Raw genomic sequence first — 22,362 nt, forward strand, 5'->3', positions numbered from 1 at the left:
GTGGAATTTGGGTTCACCCTATATAATGATTTACTGACTTTCTGTGAGCACAACCCTAATATGCACTTTACACATCTTTAATTTTTATGTGAGGTATAGCCTATAAAATATTATGTTGTAGAGTATGTTGAGTATAACAGCTATTCCTCTAGATACAAATCTGGATAGGAACACCTAACAGGACATTGACAAAACAATTTCAGAGAAGGAGATGGCCCCTGTTGTCCCACTTCTCTCTATAACTGCATACATGTTGTTGGAGCCTTTGACATGGAGAGGTTTTCCTCCTCAATATGAAAATGAGAGCAAAATATTTTTGACAGTGAAATTCAATGTATCAAACAATGGAAACTCCAGGTAGGAATATCAACGATGTAGGGAAAGACAGATTGCTACTTACCATAAAGAAGACACGTCAAGTTGCATACAGGCACAATTAATACATTCACATAAAGCTTTCAGCCACAGCTTTCATCAGTAACACACACACACACACACACACACACACACACACACACACACACACACACACATACAAAGGCGCACGCTCACAAACACAACTCGCACACACTTGACTATAGTCTCTGTCAGCTGAAGCCACACTGCACCTTCATAATAAGAAAGAACTAACACAGAAAATTAAAAGGAAGAATAGACTGATGCTGAGAACAAATGCATTAGAAATCTTAGTTTGAATAACAGAACATGTACAGAACTGATTACTACTTACAGCATGGAGGAGGCTTTGAGTGACTGAAAGGCACATTGACAACCTACATCTTATTCAAATGTGCCTCAGTGTGTCCTCTATGTGGTGAGTGGCAGACTATCCATTTCATCCGGTTAGTTATTGTTCTATAACAGATTTTCCAATGTTCAAATTTAAATTTGACATTTTCATTTGTAATCTATATTTGTTGTCAGTATATCATCTCTTCCTGTTATGCTCAAGAAACTCTATATACCTCGCTCCACTGTTTGCTCTGATCAGCACGGACTGTTTATTTTCTTGTGTTTCAAGAGTCTGAAGCTTGCTGCTTTGTTTCACATGTCTTTCAACATCACTTTGTGTAGATCAAGTAGGGGATTATACTTGTAAAAACTGTACTGACTGTTAAAGATGGGAGTTTTGAATGTGCTCACCAGAATTATAGCCTCTCATGAATGTTCACATTCACAATTTTCAGTTTAATGAATGTACCTTTTGGCATACTTCCAATTATGTTTTCATTTTGAATACTTATGTTTGTATTTGTATAAATGTCAGTAACTTAATCTAATGGCCTTTTACAGTTGAGTATTGGTGTAGCAGTATTGTGCCTCCCATGGTTACGATGGACGCAGCCCAACTTGGCTCGACCGATCAAAGTCAACCTGTTCTTCCCTATTATTTACATCCTGGCCAGCTTATTCATAACCATTGTGCCAATGCTGGCAAGTCCAGTGGAGACAGGTAAATATTTTCAGCTTTAGAAGTTTCTATTGTTACTGGTGCCAATTTATTAACTACGTAATAATTTAGTAGTTTACTTCAAAAATTGAAAGTAACCCCCCCCCCTTTCTCATGCGCACACAAAATTTTCGTCATTCCTAAGATCCCATCAAGAAGGAGAACTTTCAGGGTCATTATAAAGTATCTTTATGCTGCTTAACAGCTTCTTCAGCTTTATTAAATAGGTCCTCCTTATCCCCTATTGACAGCTTAATACTTACATGGTTACACTGGTATTTTCCAAACCTTCATCTGTTACAAGATAGGTCTGTCAAATTCTGATCTTTTCAGTGGACATTGTTACTTTCCATACAGCTAACAGAATTTTCGATCGCCGAGTGTAGATAATCAGATAATTTATAGAAGTATTGGCTAACGAGGTAACACTTTTACTTCCTTTTGAATTTGCAGAGATTTTCTGTTGGAGTTTGTATAAGAACTTCACACTAGAATACATAGCTCCATCCTGAATTCTGATCAAGCACTAGTTCATCACCCAACCTCAGACCAAACACACCTGCAAAATATCCCGATTAAATCCATAAGGAATCGGAACATAATGTTATGTGCAAATTGAGAAACATCAACAGAAGAATTAAGTAGTACTCTGTGACTAAGTACCAGCAAATAAGCGACAGTGATTATAAAGTACAGCATTATGATCATGTTTGTGGAAAAGCAACCAAAAGTGTAAAGTACTGTCAAAGCCTGCAAACAATGATAAGATTTGAAGCTACACAGCAAAAAATCCTTCTTGTATCAGACAATCATGGTTGGCTTTGTGCAGGAATCCTGAACCAGTTTGTACAATCAGAAATCTATGCTTTGACAGTGACCTTTGCTGAAGGTTGTGGTTCATAACATTGAGAAAAACAAGATATTTTAAAAAGGGCGACTGTCTGATAATTTTAAGTGGCACAAACAATGTGATGAATGCAACCACAGACTTCAAAATGGCAATGACAAACTTTCTTAAAAAGATAATGCACACTAAATTGATTGTATGCACTATTCTATATAGACACGACATACCAGAATGGAATGACAGAATTGCCATAATGAACAGCTACATAATGAGGACTGTGTCATGCTATAACCATGATACTGTAATGGATGCAAATATCTGAGGAAGACAAAGTGACTACACAAAACATGGGCTCCACTTAGTGTTCAAAGGAAAAGAAAATCTTTGCAAAATTGTACAGTATGCATTATTGGCATGCTCCAGTAAATCAGCATTAATAAGTCAAGCCTGACCTAGCATTTGCAGAAAGACATCGGACAATAACTGATGAGTCTACAACAGCAACACAACCATAAGTAGATAGAGAATCATCAGCAGGTATATTGCTACTTAGAACAGCATTGGATGCAGCAACAGAATCAAACAAATCAAACAGGACTGCTTCTTCACTGACCTCCTCCTATGCAGAAGTGGTTTCTGCACAAAAACCTGATGTTGAAGAGGCGCCATCAAGAGAAGCAACTACTGTGAAAGAAACAAGAAAGGAGAGCATATGAGGAGTTTCATGTAATTACTGCAGCAGCATCACCAGCAGCACTGACACCAACAGCTCCATCAATGACTTCAACAGCTGCGGCACCAGTAGAAGTACCAGCAAACAGCAGTGGCACTAGCAGCAATAATATCAGCTCCAATGACTCCAACAGCAGTGGGCCAACAACACAATCCACAGTAAGTGTCCACATAAGGCCAAGGTAGCCTGCAACAAGCAGGCTTTTCATCTATCCCTCCTCCCCCTCCCCCCTAAAAAAAATAAAAAAATGTGACAACTTCAGTTAAAGTGGAGTCTCCCAGCAATGCTGAAAATAAATCTAGACATTCAATTGTAAGTATTGAAACCATACCAGAATCTTCTCATGGAAATGTATTGACTAGTATGAAGTGTACCCTTGCCCCAAAAACCTATTTTCATAATGTGCTGGGTCTTAAGAATAAGCTAAATGAGTTAGAACTTTTAACAAGCATCAACAGTGAATTATCAGATGCCCGAAAACTGTGTATTACTGAACACTTTATGAGGTCTCTCAAAATAAAATTGGTCATGTTATCACAATTCAAACCAGTGCACCACTTTTCAAGGAAAAACTTCAGAGGTGGAGGAAATTGCATATTTGTAAAAGACAGTATTGCGGCTACTCCACTGGACATATGCATCTCCTACTGTGTTGAGAAAGACATAGAATTATCTGGTATTGAAATCAAAGATATTAGTGTTCATGTAATATCAGTTTATAAATCTCTCTGACAGCTTGCACTCCTTTTACAGAAATTTCACACCAGTATTAGAAAAAGTGATGAAAAGAAAACCATCAAGAGTCATAATCTGTGGTGACTTTAACATCAGTTTCCTCACAGAATGTGATGATTAGTCTGACTTTAATAACTTTATGAACTGTTACAACTTTGATATGAAGGGCATATTCCCAACTAGGGTAGCTAGTCAAAGTTTAAGCACTCTTTTCCAACTCATTAGCTACATGAATTGTTCTGTTAGATCTATAAATCTGGGATTTTCTGACCATAACGCACTGATTATACAGACAGTCTTTCTAGACTGTAAATGTCAACCCAAAAGAATTGCAATATGAAGTAGAAGTTTCTGTCAAAACAATGTACTCGGTTTTCTGTCGCATATGCAAAGAGAAAACTGGAGACTGTATACCACTCTCAAACAGTAGATGAAAAATTTGGAAGAACATTTTCTGTTACTATTTCAACTATTATTTCTCCTTAACAACAAAAACCAGATGTAACAAGAGAGCATCCTCCAACTGGATCACAGCTGGTATCATAGCATCAGCGAAGAGGAAGAGCTTTTCTCCCTCAGCCAGACTAGCTTTGGCAAAAGTGAAAAATCTTTATTATGTTGTACACTTCTGTGTATTGAATGACTGAATAAGAAAACATGTGCAATATATCTTGTGTGTGATGTATATGATGTGTAACAATGTTGTATGCATATGTGTTTGTCATCATCTGTTTGATTTGTCCCATATCATGTTATTCACTGCTGTAGGTTGAATGATTGAGTGGATATATAAAAATACGGTACAGTGCAATACAGTTTGCTTCTGCTGAATAAATACTTTAGTTACATTATGTGCATAGCCAAAACTGATGATTTCATAAAACAGGATGTGAAAGTATGCAAAACGACTAAACTTCTGGCTTTTGGGTTAACACAAGAAGATATTTCAAACTCCCAAATATGCCAAACTGAGTTTCTCTACTAATTTATCAACGCAATTGACTTAATTTTAAGTTTTTATTCAGCTGAACTTCAAGCAACATCACACACATTCTGCATATTACTCACTTCTTCAGACAGGCCAGTTGATGTCTACCGCTGGTTCTAGAAGATCATTTTTGCTTATTTGAAATTGCATAATATGTATGTCTGTGAAATTAACACTGGTAATACCAGTCTATATGTAGAAACAAATATTTTACCATTGGAGAAGTAGGAGGGGAGATGGGTAGGTGGGCGGGGGGTGGGGGGGGGGGGGGGGGGGGAGTGGAATGAGACATTTGGAGGGTCATTAGTATTTTATTTTTTCTCAGTATTTTCTAACCAAGATAATTTTCCAACTTAATAATAGATAGAATTAGTTAATGTAGAGCAAATATAATGAAAAAACACAAAAAATTATAGAATTGAAAAATAGTTCAGTCTCTTTTACATTTGTGTGAAACTGCATGTATTGAGCAATTTGGACTTATTACATCGATATTTTGAATATCTCCGTATTTATATTGGTACACAGTTATTTCTGTCTTCTGAGACAGCATAAGCAGTTAATAATGTTTTTAAACACATCAATGTAGTGCAGTTAGCAACAGTGCTGATTTTGAACAGAGTTGTTTCCCCACATATGTTTGTTGCATTGGTATCATGTTGAGGTTGATACCCCACATATTGTACTTGATGTTCTTTGTCACAGCTACACATTAGCAAGTACAACACCATGCATGTTTCACTTTGTGGTTTGGTAATTGAACTGCAGCCTCAAGAGTACAACTTGGATTTTATTTCTAAAATGGACTCCATTGTCATAATGATACATTCAGGGTGTATACGACCCGGGACAACTGGGAGATCCGGGAAAAACCTGGAAAATTTTTAGAATTCCAGGAATTTTTCATTGTTTTAGTTTTCTGTTAAATTTTTGTAATTTTGAATGGCAGGAACAGATATTCTAACAAAGGATATTACTGTACTGCAGAATAATACTTCAACAATAAAACATAAATGAGAGAAAAAATGAAAATAACTTAAATTGCAAAGGAAATGCGCCTTATAAAATAGACACAGTGCTCATGCAAGCATCTGCCAACAGCAAAATGTGTCAAAGGCTTTAGGAAGACTATGCACTGCTTCATTAAAAAAAAAGTTGCCTCCGATGAGCGTAAAGTCACAACTGTTGACATTAGATTTGTTTTAGCATTTACGAGAGGGCTCATGTGCATGCGCAGTTGAGTCACGTTTGAGTAGTACACTCTCCCACTTCTGGCTACAAGAATGTGGCTGTTGGCTGTGCAAGCAGTTGCAGCAAGCAGCTAGATGCTACTGGGAAAAGGGGGCGCCAAATTCATATTCTTGAGGAAAAAAAACTTGTTTCACAAAGCGCCTAGCATCCAGCGCATGTTGATCTATCGATAGTTCATATGATTTTGAAACTCATCCCTGTTGGTTTTTGAACATTTTTGAACACATTTTAAGTTGATTTCTGAATGAATCATAAGTTGATTTTTGGATACATGCATAGTGTACATGATGTCTCTGCCAGGTGAATCCTTGTCGCATCTAGAAATAAACTTTCTGCAGAAAAAAGGGGACGGGGCTATATGAGCTGAGTGGAGTGAAGCCGAACGGGTGAATGCCAATCACTGTCTGATTATGTGGTTGATTTGGTTTTCAAATGATCAGCACTGTGATAATTATTAGCGAAATCCATAGATTCAGACTACCAGAGTGGAAATAAATGACTAACAGGAATAACAGGTGAGAAATATTACGTATTATCTTCTCGGTGTATCCAAGAAAATGAAATTTTGACAGAAATTTTTTGGCCAGATCGCTACACTAGTAAGGACCAGTCGTACAGTCCCCAGCTAGCAGCCGTTTAAGTTCTATTCTGGAAGTAACGTGGAAAACGTGTTGTATGAACACATAACAACGCCTAACCAGAGAATTTCGTAGGATAGCTAAACCTGTGACTCTGGCTGGGCTAGTGAAGTTAATTGGCAAACAAATTTTGACAATGGCAGGAATAGCTACAGAATTGGTGATGACAAGATTGTTTGTTAGAATGAGGAAGGAGAAGAAATGGGGACATCACACAAACTATGGAAGAGTAAGACAATTTATATAAAAATTTCGTTATACTATTTCTTTGATCTCATGCTTGAGGAACTGGTGTGTATGAATGAAATGTGAAACTATTTCCTAACATAAAGCATTTTGCTTGTAGGAGGCCTACCAGGCATTTGATGTTGGTACTTCATGAATTAATTCTGTCGTGTTATAATAGTGACCATTTGTGCCAAAACAGTCTCGTTTATTTGGTGTGTGTTACAAAATTGCAGCCATATTAGAAAGGCCTATATTGTTTTATCTAGCAGACAGTGACAAAATCGACACAATCAGATCAGTCTTCTGTATTATTTGTATTAACAGCTTTTTCAGTATTAGATAACGACATTTCGATTTTTCATGTAGCAAAACGTTTGACAAACTTTGATGTTGTAATAGATTCTTTATGTCACACAAAACAGCAAGTTGTTATCTAATAGGCAATAAAGAGTGCAAATTTTCTGAAGAGTTCTTGCTCTCCCGATTACAAATAAGCCCATCCACTATTAATTGCGAGATTTTTTTTAAAGAGGGGCAGGCTGTCAAGCTGGCCGACTGGGAGCAGGAGAGGCACAACAGGACATTTCAATTTCCACTGTCCTGAATATTGTTTGATGGCATCCATTACAAAATATACACGTTTCAATTCCACAGTACGAAATACAGTGACGTGCGATAGAAGAATGTTGTAAGAAGAGGGGTGGCACTGCACTTTGGCACACTTAAGACAAAATAACATGTCTTACATTTCCTCAGGAACATAGATTTTATGTTTCAAACTTTTCAGAAAGATGTGTGCTACAAGATGAACACATTTTTGAAAATTTGATTTTTTTTAGCATTGACCCGGTTAACAAGTATTGTAGATCGCGGACAGATGTGCAGAGCAGTCTGAGTTATAGTGGATAGCCACCATGTGATCCGTGTTTACATTTAGTGATTGTGCTGTTTCCCCTTTGTTTACTCTCACGTCAAATGGAAACAAAATGGAAATCTGTGGTCGGGAGCTATCAAGTGAATTAAAATACATTCACATAATTACAGAAGGCTAAAATATGTTATTAGTTTCAGATTTTATTTTATTTCCACCTTCCTGACAGTCTAGCATTAATCCCCTTGCACAGCAATGAAGTTATTTTTGTCTGTTTTCTAAAGAAATTTCACTTTTATTAACCTTCTCTGCAGAGGCAGACAATGTATTTGCAACGAAATGTTTAATTCCACAGTACTGGCTAGTTTCAACTGTTCGCTGCATTTCAAGCACACGTTTTCATCTTCTAGCACATATGGCATTACGCCATAATAAAGAACCAAACATGATGCAATACAGTACTGATGCTCCAAGAAAATTAACATCCCAAAAACCACAATGAAAAGCTTAATATCAGGTTGCGGTCTACTCCATTGGGAATCTGGACATATGAATGTGCACTTTAAGTATGCACTTTAAATGTGCACATTTTAGTATGGTCCATGAAATTCCTATGCTCTTGGAGTATCCTCTGATGTCTTGGTTTCTTTTATGACACAATGTATGATCTTTCATTGTTTTACATGTACCTACATACGGGCTTCCTATGCCATGGTAGCTGTGCAAGCCTATTTCTAACAGGTCATGGGAAAATATTGCAAATGGTAGTTTGAAAAGCATTACTTTCAAAGTAAGTATCATTTTACATAAGTTGAACTATGTGCGAGAATGTACCATGAATTTCTTAAATCGCAGAGCATTTGACACTCATTTAAAAATCAACTGTTTGATGACGCACCTTTTAGAAGAATTTCAAAACCCTGAAGATCAGACATTTGTCATTATTAAAAATTTTACTGGCACATTTGTGTGATGTATCTTAAAGTGTAACATGCGCAAAAAAGATCAACATTATATGCAAAAGCTTAGCTTCTCTTACAGCTTATTAACCCTAGAGACCAATATTATATGTGAAAGCTTTGCTTTTCTTGTAGCAACATATGTATATTAATTTAAGTTATTAACTTTCCCTGTTTGTGTGTTTGTGCTACTTAATACTGATGTTGCTGTTGGCTGACTACATCATGTATCCTGTGCTCTGAACATCCACTGTCATCGGCTGGCGAGATCACATGATATGAGCTATGACTGGCTTACAAAAGCATACCATAATTTCAATGATTTGGAAAGTAACATGCGGTGTTTGGTGGAATTCCAATGTATACTTTCATAATGCAAAAATACGCAGTGTACATGTAGCTGCACATCAAAGATATTTCCAAAACGTGTCTTTTTTCCCCGAGTTTCATTTTCTAAAGTGTTGGGAAATTTTATGCCCATGTATAACACCATTACCATTCGAAGGACTGATAAGTTTTGCAGTTCTGAGGGAAAATATACGGTCACTTAACATGGAAAAAGTGTGTTTCCACCCGGGAGAAAGTGTACTTTTAACTGGGAAATCTGGGAAAAATCAAGAAATTTTTTTTTTCTTGTCTGTGTCTACACCCTACACATTTCTACAGTCCGTATAATTTATTAGCTCACTTCTGAACATAAGGCCTAAGCAGCTCCAGCCTAAATAGGAAGGAAATGTACTATGATGATTTTTTTTCTGCTTTGGAAAACTGAGAAGACATTTTGTAAATGTATTAAATGTATTTACAGCTACGGTGTCAATGGAGGTTTAACTTAGAGAAAAGGGCTATCTTGTTACCGTTTTGTGGAGTAATGCATCTACAGCCATATGCTGCAGACCATTATGAAGTGCTTGACAGAGGTTACATCACATTGTAAAAGTTATTATTAGGACTTTTTCCCATTACATTCACAGGAGGAATGGTTGTGAAAATGCCTCTAAACATACTGTAATTAGCCTAATCTTGTCTTCATGATCTGTATGCAATGAGAACATAGGGTAATATATTACTAGATTCATCATTCACAGTTGGTTCTAGAAACTTTCCAAGTACGTTTTCGTGGGGTCGTTTACGTCTGTCTTCAAGAGTTTACCAGTTCAAATTTTTCACCATCTTAGAGACACACTCCCATTGGTCGCAAATATCTGTGACCATTAGTGCTGCCCTTCATTGTATCTGTTCAATAACCCTGTTGCACCTATTTGATATGGGTCCCATACACTTGAGCAATAGTCTAGGATGGGTCACACAAGTGATTTGTAAGCAATCTCATTTTCAGACGGCATTTTTCTAGTCTTCTACCTATGAACTTCAGGCTGCTACCTGCTTTACCTACAACTGAGGCAGTGTGATCATTCCCTTTCACATTCCTACAAATTGTTGCACACAGGTATTAGAATGAACTATTAGATTTCAGTTGTAACTCACTGATATTATAATACAAGGGTACTATGATTTCTCATTTTTGTGAAGTGCACAATTTCCATTGCTGAACATTTAAAACAATTTACTAATCTTTGTACCACTTTCAAATCTTATCAAAATCTGACTGAATATTTATGTAGCTTCTTTTGGACAGTACTTCATTATAGGTAACTGTGTCATCTACAAAAAGTCTCAGGTTACTATAAATAGTGTCCACGAGGTCATTAATATAAGACATGACAGCAATTGTCCCAACACACTACCCTGGGCACATCTGAAATTATTTCTACATTTGTTGCTGACTCTCCATCCCAGATAAATTGCTGCATCCTCCCAACCATAAAATTCTCAGTCCAGCCACAAAGTTTGTTTGATACCCCTTACAATCATGCTTCTGATAATAAAAATAGATGTGGTACTGAGTCAAATGCTTTTCAGAAACTGAGTAATACTGCATCTACCTGACTTCCTGTGATGGACAAACAAGGGTATCTATCCTGGACAGCAATTTCAGGGGGCACCAAATTCAAGTTTAGAAAAAAACCTTGTTTTGCAAAGTGCCTAGCATCGAGCACAAGTTGTTCTATCAATTACTCAATTGATTTTGAAACACATCCCACTTGGTTTCTGAACACATCCTAAATTGATTTCTGGACATGTCCTAATTTTTGAATATGTGCATGGTGGACATGATTCTCTGCCAGGGAAATCCATGTTGCATCTAGAAAAAAAATTTTCCCGCAGACAAATGGGGACATGCCTACAGTGACATCTGCAAGCTACGAGCAGAGCTTCAACAAACTGACATAAGTAAAATCTACCTGCATTCAACAGTGAGTCAGGAATAACCACTGAAATAAAGCTTTGTATGAGACAAACTTTGATGAACTAATATATTCTTTCGAAGAAGGAAAGCACGACATGTAAAGCTCAGGGTGTATACGACCCGGGACAACCGGGAGATCTGGGAAAAACCCAGGAATTTTTTCATCCGGGAGAAAACCGGGAAAAACCCGGGATATTTTTAGAATTCCGGGAATTTTTCATTGTTTGAGTTTTCAGTTAAATTTTTGTAATTTTGGCTGGTAAGAACCAATATTTTAATAAAGGATATTACTTATCCCACTACTGCAGAATAATACTTCAACTATAAAACATAAACGAGAGAAAAAAACGAAAATAACTTAAATTCCAAAGGAAATGCGCCATATACAACAACGCTCATGCAAGCGTCCGCCCATCAAAAATGTGTCAAAGGCTTTAGGAAGACTATGCAGTGCTTCATAACAACAAATTGCCTCCAATGAATGTGATGTCGAAACTGTTTACATTCAATTTGTTTTAGCATTTCGCGCGCGCTCATGCACATGCGCAGTTGAGTCACGTTTGAGTAGTGATTCTCCCACTTCTGGCTACAGGAATGTGGCTGTTGGCTGTGCAAGCAGTCGCAGCAAGCAGCTAGATGCTACGGGGAAAATTCATATTCTTGGGGAAAAAAAACTTGTTTCACAAAGCGCCTAGCATCCAGTGCACGTTTGTCTATCGATTATTGATATGATTTTGAAATGCATCCCTGTTGGTTTTTGAACATATTTTAACTTGATTTCTGAATGAATCATAAGTTGACTTTTGAATGCATGCATAGTGTACGTGATGTTTCTGTCAGGAGAATCCTTGTCGCATCTAGAAATAAACTTTCCGCAGACAAAGGGGGCCGGGGCAATACGAGCTGAGGGAGTAAAGCCGAACAGATGAATGCCAACTGCTGCCTGATTATGTGGTTGATTGGGTTTGCGAATGATCAGCATTGTTATAATTACTAGCGAAATCCATAGATTCAGGCTACCAGAATGGAAATAAACGACTAACAGGAATAACAGGTGAGAAATATTACGTATTATCTTCTCGGTGTATCCAAGAAAATCAAATTTTGACAGAAAATTTTTGCCCAGATCGCTACAGTGGTAAGGACCAGTTGTAAGTCCCTGGCTAGCAGACGCATAGGTTCTATTCTGGAAGTAACACGGAAAACGTGTTGTTCGAACACATAATAACGCCTAACCGAAAAATAATCGGGGGATACCTAAACTTGTTATTCTGACAGGGTTAGTGAAGTCAATCAGCGAACAAATTTTGACAATGGCAGCAATAGCTACAGAATTGGTGATGACAAGATTGTTAGAACGAGGAAGGAGATGAAACGAGGAAGGAGATGAAACGAGGACATCACACAAATTATAGAAGAATAAGATGATTCCAAATTTATATAAAAATTTCGTAGTGAAACTATTTCCTAACATAAAGCCTTTTGCTTGTAGTAGGCCTAATAGACATTTGATATTGGTACTTCATGGATTATATTCTGTCGTGTTATAAAAATGGCCATTTGTGCCAAAACAGTCTCGTTTATTTGGTGTGTTTCAAAATTGCTGCCATATTAGAAAGGCCTATTTTGTTTTTATCTAGCAGACAGTTACAAAATAGACGTAATCAGATCAAGAAACCACACCAGTCTTGGGTATTATTTGTATGAACAGCTTTTTCAATATTAGATAACGACATTTCGATTTTTCATGTAGCAAAACATAGCAAGATTAGAGAGAAAAAATGCTAGGAGCTAAGGTTTGAAGAAATGTGTAATAGCCTATATTTAATTTTATGTCACACAAAACAGCAAGTTATTAATTAATAGGCAATAAAGAGTTCAGATTTTCTGAAGAGTTCTTGTTCTCTCGATTACAAAAAAATCCCATCCGCTATTAATTGCGGGATTTTTTAAAGTGGGACAGGCTGTCAAACCAACCGACTGGGAGCAGAAGATGCACCACAGGACATTTCAATGTCCACACGCCTGAATATAGTTTGGACGTGCGGCAGAAAAATGCTTTATGAAGGGGCGTGGCACTGCACTTTGGCATACTTAAGACCAAATAATATGTCTTACATTTCCTCGAATACTTATGTTTTATGTTTCAGACTTCTCAGAAAGATGTGTGCTACAAGATGAACATATTTTGAAAATTCATTATTATTATTATTATTTTTTTTTTAGAATTGACTCGGTTCGCAAATGTAGATCCGGGGCTGATGTGCAGAGCAGTCTGAGTTATAGTGGGTAGTCTCCACATGACCCGTGTTTACATTTAGTGATTTTGCTGTTTCCCCTTCGTTTACTCTCATGTCAAATGAAAACAAAATGGATATCTGTGGCCAGGAGCTATCAAGTGAATTAAAACACATTCACATAATTACGGAAGGCTAAAATATGTCATTAGTTTCAGATTTTATTTTATTTCCACCTTTCTGACAGTCAAGCATTAATCGCCTTGCGGAACAATGACATTATTTTTGTCTGTTCGCTAAGGAAATTTGACTTTTGTTAACCTTTTCCGCAGAGGCAGTCAATGTATTTGAAATGAAATGTTTAATTCCACAGTACTGGCTAGTTTCAACCGTTCGCTGCATTTCAAGTGCACGTTTTCATTTTCTAGCACATATGGCATTATGTCATAATAAAGAACCAAACATGATATAATTCAGTACTGGTGCTCCAAGAAAATTTACATCCCAAATACCACACTGAAAAGCTTAATATTACGTCGAGGTCTACATCATTGGGAATCTGGACATACGAATGTGCCCTTTCAGTATGCACTTTAAATGTGCACATTTTAATATTGTTCATGAAATTCAGATGTTCTTGTAGTATCCTCTGATGTCTTGTTACTTTTATGACATAATGTATGATTTTTCAATGTTTTACAATTACGTACATACGGATGTCTTACGTCATGATAGCTACCCAAGCGCGGTGTCGCCTATCTGTGTTTTCTGGCAACTGCTGAAACGGATCTATTTCTGATAGGTCGCGGGAAAATATTGCGAATGGTGGTTTGAAAAGCGTTACATTCAAAGTAAATATTCTTTTACGTAAGTTGAACTATGTGCAAGAATGTACAATGAATTTATTAAATCACAGAGCGTTTGCCTCTCATTTAAAAATCAACTCTTTGAACCCTGAAGATCAGACATTTATGTCATTATTAAAAATTTTACTGGCACGTTTGTGTGATATATCTTAAAGTGTAACACGCGCAAAAAAGATCAACAGTATATGCGAAAGCTTAGCTTCTCTTGCAGCTTGAGAACAATATTATATGTGAAAACTTTGCTTTTCTTGTAGCAACACTATATTAATTTAAACTATTAACTTTCCCTGTTTATGTGTTCGTGCTACTTAACAGTGATGTTGCTGTTGGCTGACTACATCACGTGTACTATGCTCTGAATATCCGCTGTCATCGACTGGCAAGATCACGTGACATGAGCTACGAACGGCCTACAAAAGCGCATCGAAATCTCGATTTCAATGATTCAGAAAGTAACATGCGGTGTTTGGTGGAATTCCAGTGTATACTTTCGTAATGCGAAAATACGCAGAGTACATGTTGCTGCACATCAATGATGTTTCCAAAACGTGTCTTTTCCCCTGAGTTTCGTTTTCTAAAGTGCCGGGATATTGTACGCCCGGGTATAAAACAACCATTCAAAGGATTGATAAGGGAAAATATACTGTCACCCGGGAGAAACTGTATTTTTACCGGGAAATCCGGGAAAAATCTGGGAATTTTTTTTTCTTGTCCACATATACACCCTGAAAACTGTAGAGAGACAAAAAGATGCTAGGACCTAAGTACTGAAGAAATGTGTACTATCTTGCTTGTCTGTTGTCTTTAGTGGCTGTATATTTCCTGTTTTTAATTTTATGTCACACAAAACAGAAAGCTATTAGTTAATAGGTAATAAAAAGTGAAAATTTATTGTTGTAGTCACAAAAAATCCCAACAAGCATCAATTGTGAGTTGTTTTAAAAAACATAACTCAAAACACTGAAGGAGAGGGTGCACTACTATCAAGTTTCTGCCCCAGTTCAGAAAAATCATAAATTCATGGCTGAACATCACTACAGATTGTCAGCTCATTGTTTGTCCCAGCGTGTACAACAATTTGTAGTCTGTTAAACTCTGTTGCCTCAGTGGTTGCTGGAATAGCCTCTTCGATACGTGGAATGACGCCCCCAGTCATACATACTGGGCTAACGTAGTGATTCTTTCCATCCCATGCTGCTATTTCTCTAAGGGGTACCATTATTCACCATATGTTTGAACTGCTGATGGTTAATAGATCCTACTATTTTGCATTTGTCAGCCCTTGACATGGATCTCAGCACATTTCGCAACAGGTGGAGTGAATGTCACAGGTTCAGTTTCAGTGCAAGTCAGCATCTTGAACTTGTTAAATAGGGGGATGGGTATAACACCCTGAGTTCTCCCTGGTTCCTGTCTCCCTTGCACAGGATGCATAGGCCTACCATTGAGACACCACTCTGTCAAGTGAACGAGTATTGACTGATTCCGTTTCCAGCACACCAGTTCACAGCACCTTCCAGTTGCTTCAGAGTAGTCAAAGCGATTTACAGCAACTAGCTCTTACTGTGCCTGAGAAAAGCATATGCCATGGGGGCTGCATTGTGCCTGGTGCAATATTTTGCAGAATAGTAAGCAAATAATTTTAAATTAAGGTTGCAGATTCTATTTTAATTTATGGGTCTGGTAGCCTTTCAGAATTGAAGCAATTTATAGTCAAAACAAGATGCCTATTGTGACAACTATATATTGGTAAAAATTTACTGTTTATAGGTAACACTGAATAACTGCATGGCAAGCAGAAACATTAATTAAAAACATGCATGTAGTCTTTTGGCAGACAAATAACTGTTGTTTTATGATAAATGTGAATATGATCTTGTAGACATTAAGCTATAATTAGAAGATAAACAACTCATTCTATAGCTGACAAAACAAAAGATTTTTTCTCCAAATGTAACTAAGCTTAAATGGAAATAGTTTATAGCAGTTTAATGATAATTATTATTAATTTCTAATAGCTGTTTTACTTTGTTAACACACTCTTAACTTGTTTCAAATTCCTTAAAATACTTCTTTGTTATGAGATACACAAAATGAATGGTTTATTTGATTGAATTAGTCACTGAATTAGTATCATAAAGTAAGATTTGTTAACAAATATTCTGATCTTGATGCCAAGTACATCACAGTAGCTTCCAATTAGTGATAATTTGACATTTTAATTTTTCATTATTCATCTGTTGAATAGTTATGAGATTTTCAAAAGAAAGGATGTTTTGTATCGACACTGTGGCTTGCTCTGGAGGATGTTAAATTGTCAATGGAACTGGTTGATAAGCTTTACTGTCTGACAGAATTACCATTTTACTTCGATCTTTAATGGCAGTTTGCTGAAATCTTTTCTTGGAAAAGTTCTTGAAAAGATAAGAGTTTTGAAATTGTGAGTAAATATTTTCTTGCAAAATATTTCTGTGGCATGAGACACTTAAAACTATTTTCTTACATTCTAGGCTATGGCTGTCTTATGATACTCACATCAGTTCCTGTTTACCTGATATTTGTCTATTGGAAGAATAAACCAAAGCCAGTACAAAAATTTTTAGGTAAGTTCAAAGTGTTTAATCATGCTTGTTAGCCTACTTACATTTTTATTATTATTTCCTTTTCCTCGAAAACTTTCATAATGGCTGTTACATTTTTCATATGAGTGGTGTATTCTTCTAAGGAAGACCTTGAATGAGATAAGCACATAGACAGGTTAAGACTTAATGGGATGAGTTGCAGGTTGCTCAGCTTGTATCATATACAGTATCATATATTTGTTTGACAAATTAAGGCACATAGAGAAACCCCTTTGGGGAGGAGAAAAAAAAAATACTCATAATAAAGCACTCATTAGGTTCACGAGACAGCTGTTAAAACAGGCAGGTTAGAATTTAAAGAGTAGAAGACAATAATGAAAATTAAGCCAAAAAGTAAATGATTGACTTTATAATTCTGACACTGAAAAAGTAGTTCTGGAGAACTGTGTATGGATGAAGGGCAGCAAATGATGATGGGTGGGCAAAATACACACAGTTAAGAATGATGTTTTGGGAGAACGTGATTCTGCTGTACAGTACGAGTAGACCCACCAGGAGTGTACAGTGTATATGGAAAATAAAATGGAAAGACGACATGCTAGTTGCAGGCTTACACAAACATTAAGTTAATGAATCAACAGAGGGAAGAATCAGAGCATAATTCATAGGAGAACTATATTAATGACTTCAGACTGTTGAGAAGGTGCACTGAAAAAGTCATTGGAGCAGTAATCCATTTTCTGTCTGTCTGCTGGATAAAGAGCTCATGGACTTCTCAGTTCATTACATTGTTGAACAATGGAAAATCCAGGATAGAATAATGACAGCCCTGTGGTCGTTCCATCTGTAGTGATGAGCAGTGCCTTTCCAAATACACTAAAGGTTCACTAGAGCCTTCAAAAGCAAAAACTACCCTCCCAACCTTGTACAGAAAAAGATCTCCCATGCCTTGTCTCTCTGTCACCTACTACCACTCACATTCCCACTGACTGGCCACAAGGGAGCAGTCCCCTCATGACCATTATGACCCAGGATTGGACCACCTGAACCATATTCTTTGCCGGAGTTTTGACTACCTCTCATCGTGCCCTTAAATCAGGAATATACTACCCAATATCTTTCCCACCACTCCTCCAGTCCAGTGACATTCTACACCCCACCGAACCTACACAAATCCTTGTCCATCTTTCTCCCACCCCTGCTCCCAACTCCTTGCCTCATGGCTCATATACTTGCAATAGGCCTAGATGCAAGCAAGACTTGTCCCATACATCCTTGTCTTCAGTAATGATACAGGACAGAAATGGTTGGTGTTGTTCACAAGCCAATTGATGATGAGCAAGCAGGAATGCACATATGGCCACCTGCTGATTTTTGTGATTTTAGCTTAGAGTATGTGGTACCCACACTCCCAACTTTTAAACCGTCCCAATTCCATGCAAATTTCCCATGATGGTGAAATGATCACAGTTCATCTCATTCGCCAATTCTTAGGCACAATGACATGGATTATAGTGGATTAATGCATTTAAGCGATCTTCATCTAACCCTGAAGGTCTCCCTGAATGTGGAGAGTCTTTAATGTCAAAATAATCCTCCTTCAAGTGAGAGAACCATTTTCTTCCCATGCTTTGTGCAATGGCATTATCCCCATACACAGTGCAAATGTTTCTTGCTGGCTCTTCTGCTGTCACCCCTCTACTGACCTCAGACTGAAGAATATGTTTGAAATATTCAGATTTCTTCACTTGGCACCCATTTTTTTTAGCTTCCACAGCTCTACTCACTATCTGCCAAATAATAGCAACTGTGAAGCACAAATAAAAAACGACACTCAATAAACAAACCCATAGCGTCTGGAATACCCAAATGCAAAACAGAAGCACTATGATCTTATACACCAACCTAATATACACAACAAAAAAAGTGTTGCATGACCCCAGTTCCCAGAACTCCTGAAGATTGACGTTGACTGTGGCTATGCTATCACAGACACAGTCCCTTTTACTGTTCAGAGATGTCACTAAACCCGCCACAAAGATGTAAACAGCACCTATTAGATGTAGGGGATCCGACGGCCGATCAGTCCAGTCATTCCACCAGGAAGGAGGTACACGGCTCGTCTGTAGTTCAACCATACCTAGATGATCAATACCGCAGTTCGATTGCATTTACATTTTTACTTTGTGCCAGGAAAGGCTTTCAACAAGGGAAATGTCCAAGTGTCTTGGAGTGAACCAAAGTGATGTTGTTTGGACATGGAGGAGATACAGACAGACAGGAACTGTTGCTAACATGCCTCGCTCAGGCTGCCCAAGGGCTACTACTGCAGTGGATGACCACTATCTATGGATTATGGTTCAGAGCAACCCTGACAGCAACGTCACCGTGTTGAATAATGCTTTTCATGCAGCCGTGGGACGTCTTATTATGACTCAAATTGTGTGCAGTAAGCTGCATTATGCCCAACTTCGCTCCCAATGTCTATCTTTGCAATCACAACATTATGCAGCATGGTCCAGATGGGCTCAACAGCATGCCGAATGGACCACTCAGGATTGGCATCATGTTCTCTTCACCAATGAGTGTCGCATATGCCTTAACCAGACAATCGTTGGAGACGTGTTTGGAGGCAACTTGGTCAGGCTGAAATGCCTTAGACACACTGTCCAGCGAGTGCAGCAAGGTGGAGGTTCCCTGATGTTTTGGGGTGGCATTATGTGGGGCTGACATGGTGGTCATGGAAGGTGCCATAATGGCTGTACAATACGTGAAGGCCATCCTCCGACTGATAGTGCAACCATATTGGTAGCATATTGGCGAGGCATTCGTCTACATGCATGACAGTTCGTGCCCCCATTGTGCACATCTTGTGAATGACTTCCTTCAGGATATGACATCACTCGACTAGAGTGACCAGTACATACTCCAGATATGAACACTATTGAACATGCCTCGTATAGATTGAAAAGAGCTGTTCATGGACAATGTGACCCATTAACCACTCTGAGAGATCTACGCCGAATCGCCGTTGAGGAGTGGGACAATCTGGACCAACAGTGCCTTGATGAACTTGTAGATAGTATGCCACAATGAATACAGGTACGCATCGATGCAAGAGGACGTACTACTGGTTATTAGAGGTATCATTGTGTACACCAATCTGGACCACCACCTCTGAAGGTCTCGCTGTATGGTGGTACAACATGCAATGTGTGGTTTTCATGAGCAATAAAAAGGGTGGAAATGATGTTTATGTTGGTCTCTATTCCAATTTTCTGTACAGGTTCTGGAACCGAGGTGCTGCAAAACTTTTTTTGATGTGTGTATATCCGTCAATTATTTATCTGTTATCTATTGGAAGTACATAAAGAGTCAATAGCTTGATCCAAAAAATACCTCATTGATCTCTTACCATAATTAAAGCAAACAAATTTTTGTGCCTATGGCATATGAATAATTTCTAATGGGTCAATGGTTTTCTGGCATAGATGTTATGATTCATGCAGTGAATAATTTCACAGAGAACTATGATGTTGGTTTAAATCACCACAATATTTTGCACTTCAAACAAGTTACATGTACATAATTGCAGATAGTAGCCACTCATCTAACCACATTCTCTTATTCTAACCTTTTATCTCAATTAATAAGCATGTGGAACAGTCTAATTGGGAAGCACTGAACTTGAGATTGCTTTAATCCTCCCACATGCTGTACTTTCAGAATATATTTGACATTTGCTGTAAAACTTAGAGAGATATTAACATATACAAAGAAGAGCAGCACGAATGGTCACTAGTGTTTTTTTTTCGTGGTAGTGGCATGGAAATATGAAAAACTGGAAGTTGCCGAATGTAGTAGTTGCCTTCTAGAGCAACATGCCAGTATCATAAGACAGACTGATGGGAGGGAATATTATGGAATTTCTTTTTTTTATGTTCATTTTAAGTACTGATATCTATGTCTTAATATTATGATTTTTGTTCTTAACAGTATTTAATTTCATGGTATATTGGCTGTTCCTTTATTTTTAAGTTGTGCCATCCTAATTTTTAAGTTCTCAATTTTTCTAAGAAAGTTAGATGTTTCTGGTTATTTCTTTTTCCAGGTGCTGCAACACATTGCCTCCAAAAACTCATGGTTGTTGTTCGGCCACAGTCAAAGGTTTTTTTTAAATTTATTTCCGCATTTTTGATAACACTTAATGTATCTCCGCTTAATACAACAGAATGGCTCAAAATTTCTTTTACACCTTTAATTACTACTTATTTCTCAATATGCTGTTGAGCTTGTCATAAACCATTAAACTGTAACATCAGGCATAGATCCTGCACCATGAACATATTGTAGAATAAATAAAGTAACAAAGTTAGCTAGCTGAACAACAGAATGAACTGTTGTGAGCCTGCTTTTGAGTTACAAATTAAAGTGATGTCAGCAGACCAGTACTGAGTCATTCTGTTATCCACTAACATTACTTTTCTTTCTTTGTAAGGAAAGTACAAAGTGAAAAATGTGACTACTGCATGGGAGCACCATCTGTTCTTCACTTTTCTCTGTCAACCTTTGTATAGGTAATGAAAATTTCTACACTTGGGAGCACTTGGTGATGTACTGGCACCTATTATTTCTAACACTAGCAAAGCACTAAACTTTGTTACAGGAGAATCTGTAGTTGTGTTCATATTCACTTACTCTTTCTGGCATTTTTACTGACCTAATTCTTATTAGAGTGATATTACTACATCCTGACTACTGACTTATTGCTGGCTGCTTGTGTTTTAGAATAGAAGTACAGTAGAGAGCTTGAAGTACAGCACACTAATGTATTGCTTTTGGCTCAGCAAGTTAATAAACACTACTTGTGGTTTTGATGCCATTTCCTCCATGTGTTAACACCAGTGCTGCTTTAATGAACAAATAAATGAATAAAATAATTTTACTAACTATTTTCATAAATATGTGAATAGTCTAATAGATGTGCTATTCACACACATTTTCTTCGCTTCTGAGATCCCTAGTCCCGAACTAATACATATAGAATACTTGGCCAAATAATGTGTTTGCTCCAGCTCTTGCTAACCTTTTAATTCTATGATTATTTAGCAACTATAGTGGTATCTTTTAATGCTCATGTAAGTCCAACAGAATATTTTATGTGAAAATAAAACATTGGAAAACCCAGGATGGAATAATGACAGTATTATGAAAATGATAGATTGTCACTCGACATATATTGGAGATGTTGAGTCACAGACAGGCACAAGAAAAGACTGCTAAACAAGTAAGTTTTCGCCCCCCCCCCCCCCCCCCACACACACACACACATTCACGTGTTTATGTACAATGTGCATGTATGTATGTATTGTTTGTTCAGAAGGCCAAAAGACTGAAAGCTTACTTCTTTAGCAGTCTCTTTGTTGTGCCTGACTTGGACTGAACATCTCCATTATGTGGTGAGTAGCAATATATTCTTTTCATGATATTGTGTGAAAATACACAGACCATTTCTTTGTATACAAAGGGTTCCATGCACAGTTCTTCCTTAGAGAGAAAAAGGCAACTTTTATTACAGGAGGTTTCATTGATTTTTTAGGTCTGTATATATTTTACAATGATGATGGTGCTTAACTCTTTGCTTCCCATTACTCTCACTGTGAAGA

The 22,362-nt window shown here is 37.4% G+C and overlaps 2 protein-coding genes across 2 annotated transcripts in view; one reads left to right on the forward strand and one right to left on the reverse strand.

Annotated features, from left to right (window-relative positions):
* The window catches only part of LOC124789980 (large neutral amino acids transporter small subunit 1), a 361,571-nt gene that overhangs the window by 330,395 nt on the left and 8,814 nt on the right, over positions 1 to 22,362 (forward strand). Inside the window, exons 9-11 of the mRNA XM_047257523.1 lie at positions 1,294 to 1,453; positions 16,625 to 16,717; positions 20,808 to 20,863. Coding sequence (XP_047113479.1) covers positions 1,294 to 1,453; positions 16,625 to 16,717; positions 20,808 to 20,863 — 309 coding nt within the window. The remainder of the gene's footprint in view (positions 1 to 1,293; positions 1,454 to 16,624; positions 16,718 to 20,807; positions 20,864 to 22,362) is intronic.
* LOC124789978 (copine-8-like) overlaps positions 5,279 to 22,362 on the reverse strand; it is a 232,275-nt gene continuing 215,191 nt past the window's right edge. The window contains exons 10-11 of the mRNA XM_047257521.1: positions 16,759 to 16,845; positions 5,279 to 5,626 (exon numbers count right to left, since the gene is read on the reverse strand). Coding sequence (XP_047113477.1) covers positions 5,582 to 5,626; positions 16,759 to 16,845 — 132 coding nt within the window. The 3' untranslated portion in view covers positions 5,279 to 5,581. The remainder of the gene's footprint in view (positions 5,627 to 16,758; positions 16,846 to 22,362) is intronic.

Source organism: Schistocerca piceifrons, chromosome 3, assembly GCF_021461385.2.
Source record: "Schistocerca piceifrons isolate TAMUIC-IGC-003096 chromosome 3, iqSchPice1.1, whole genome shotgun sequence".
NCBI lineage: Eukaryota > Metazoa > Arthropoda > Insecta > Orthoptera > Acrididae > Schistocerca > Schistocerca piceifrons.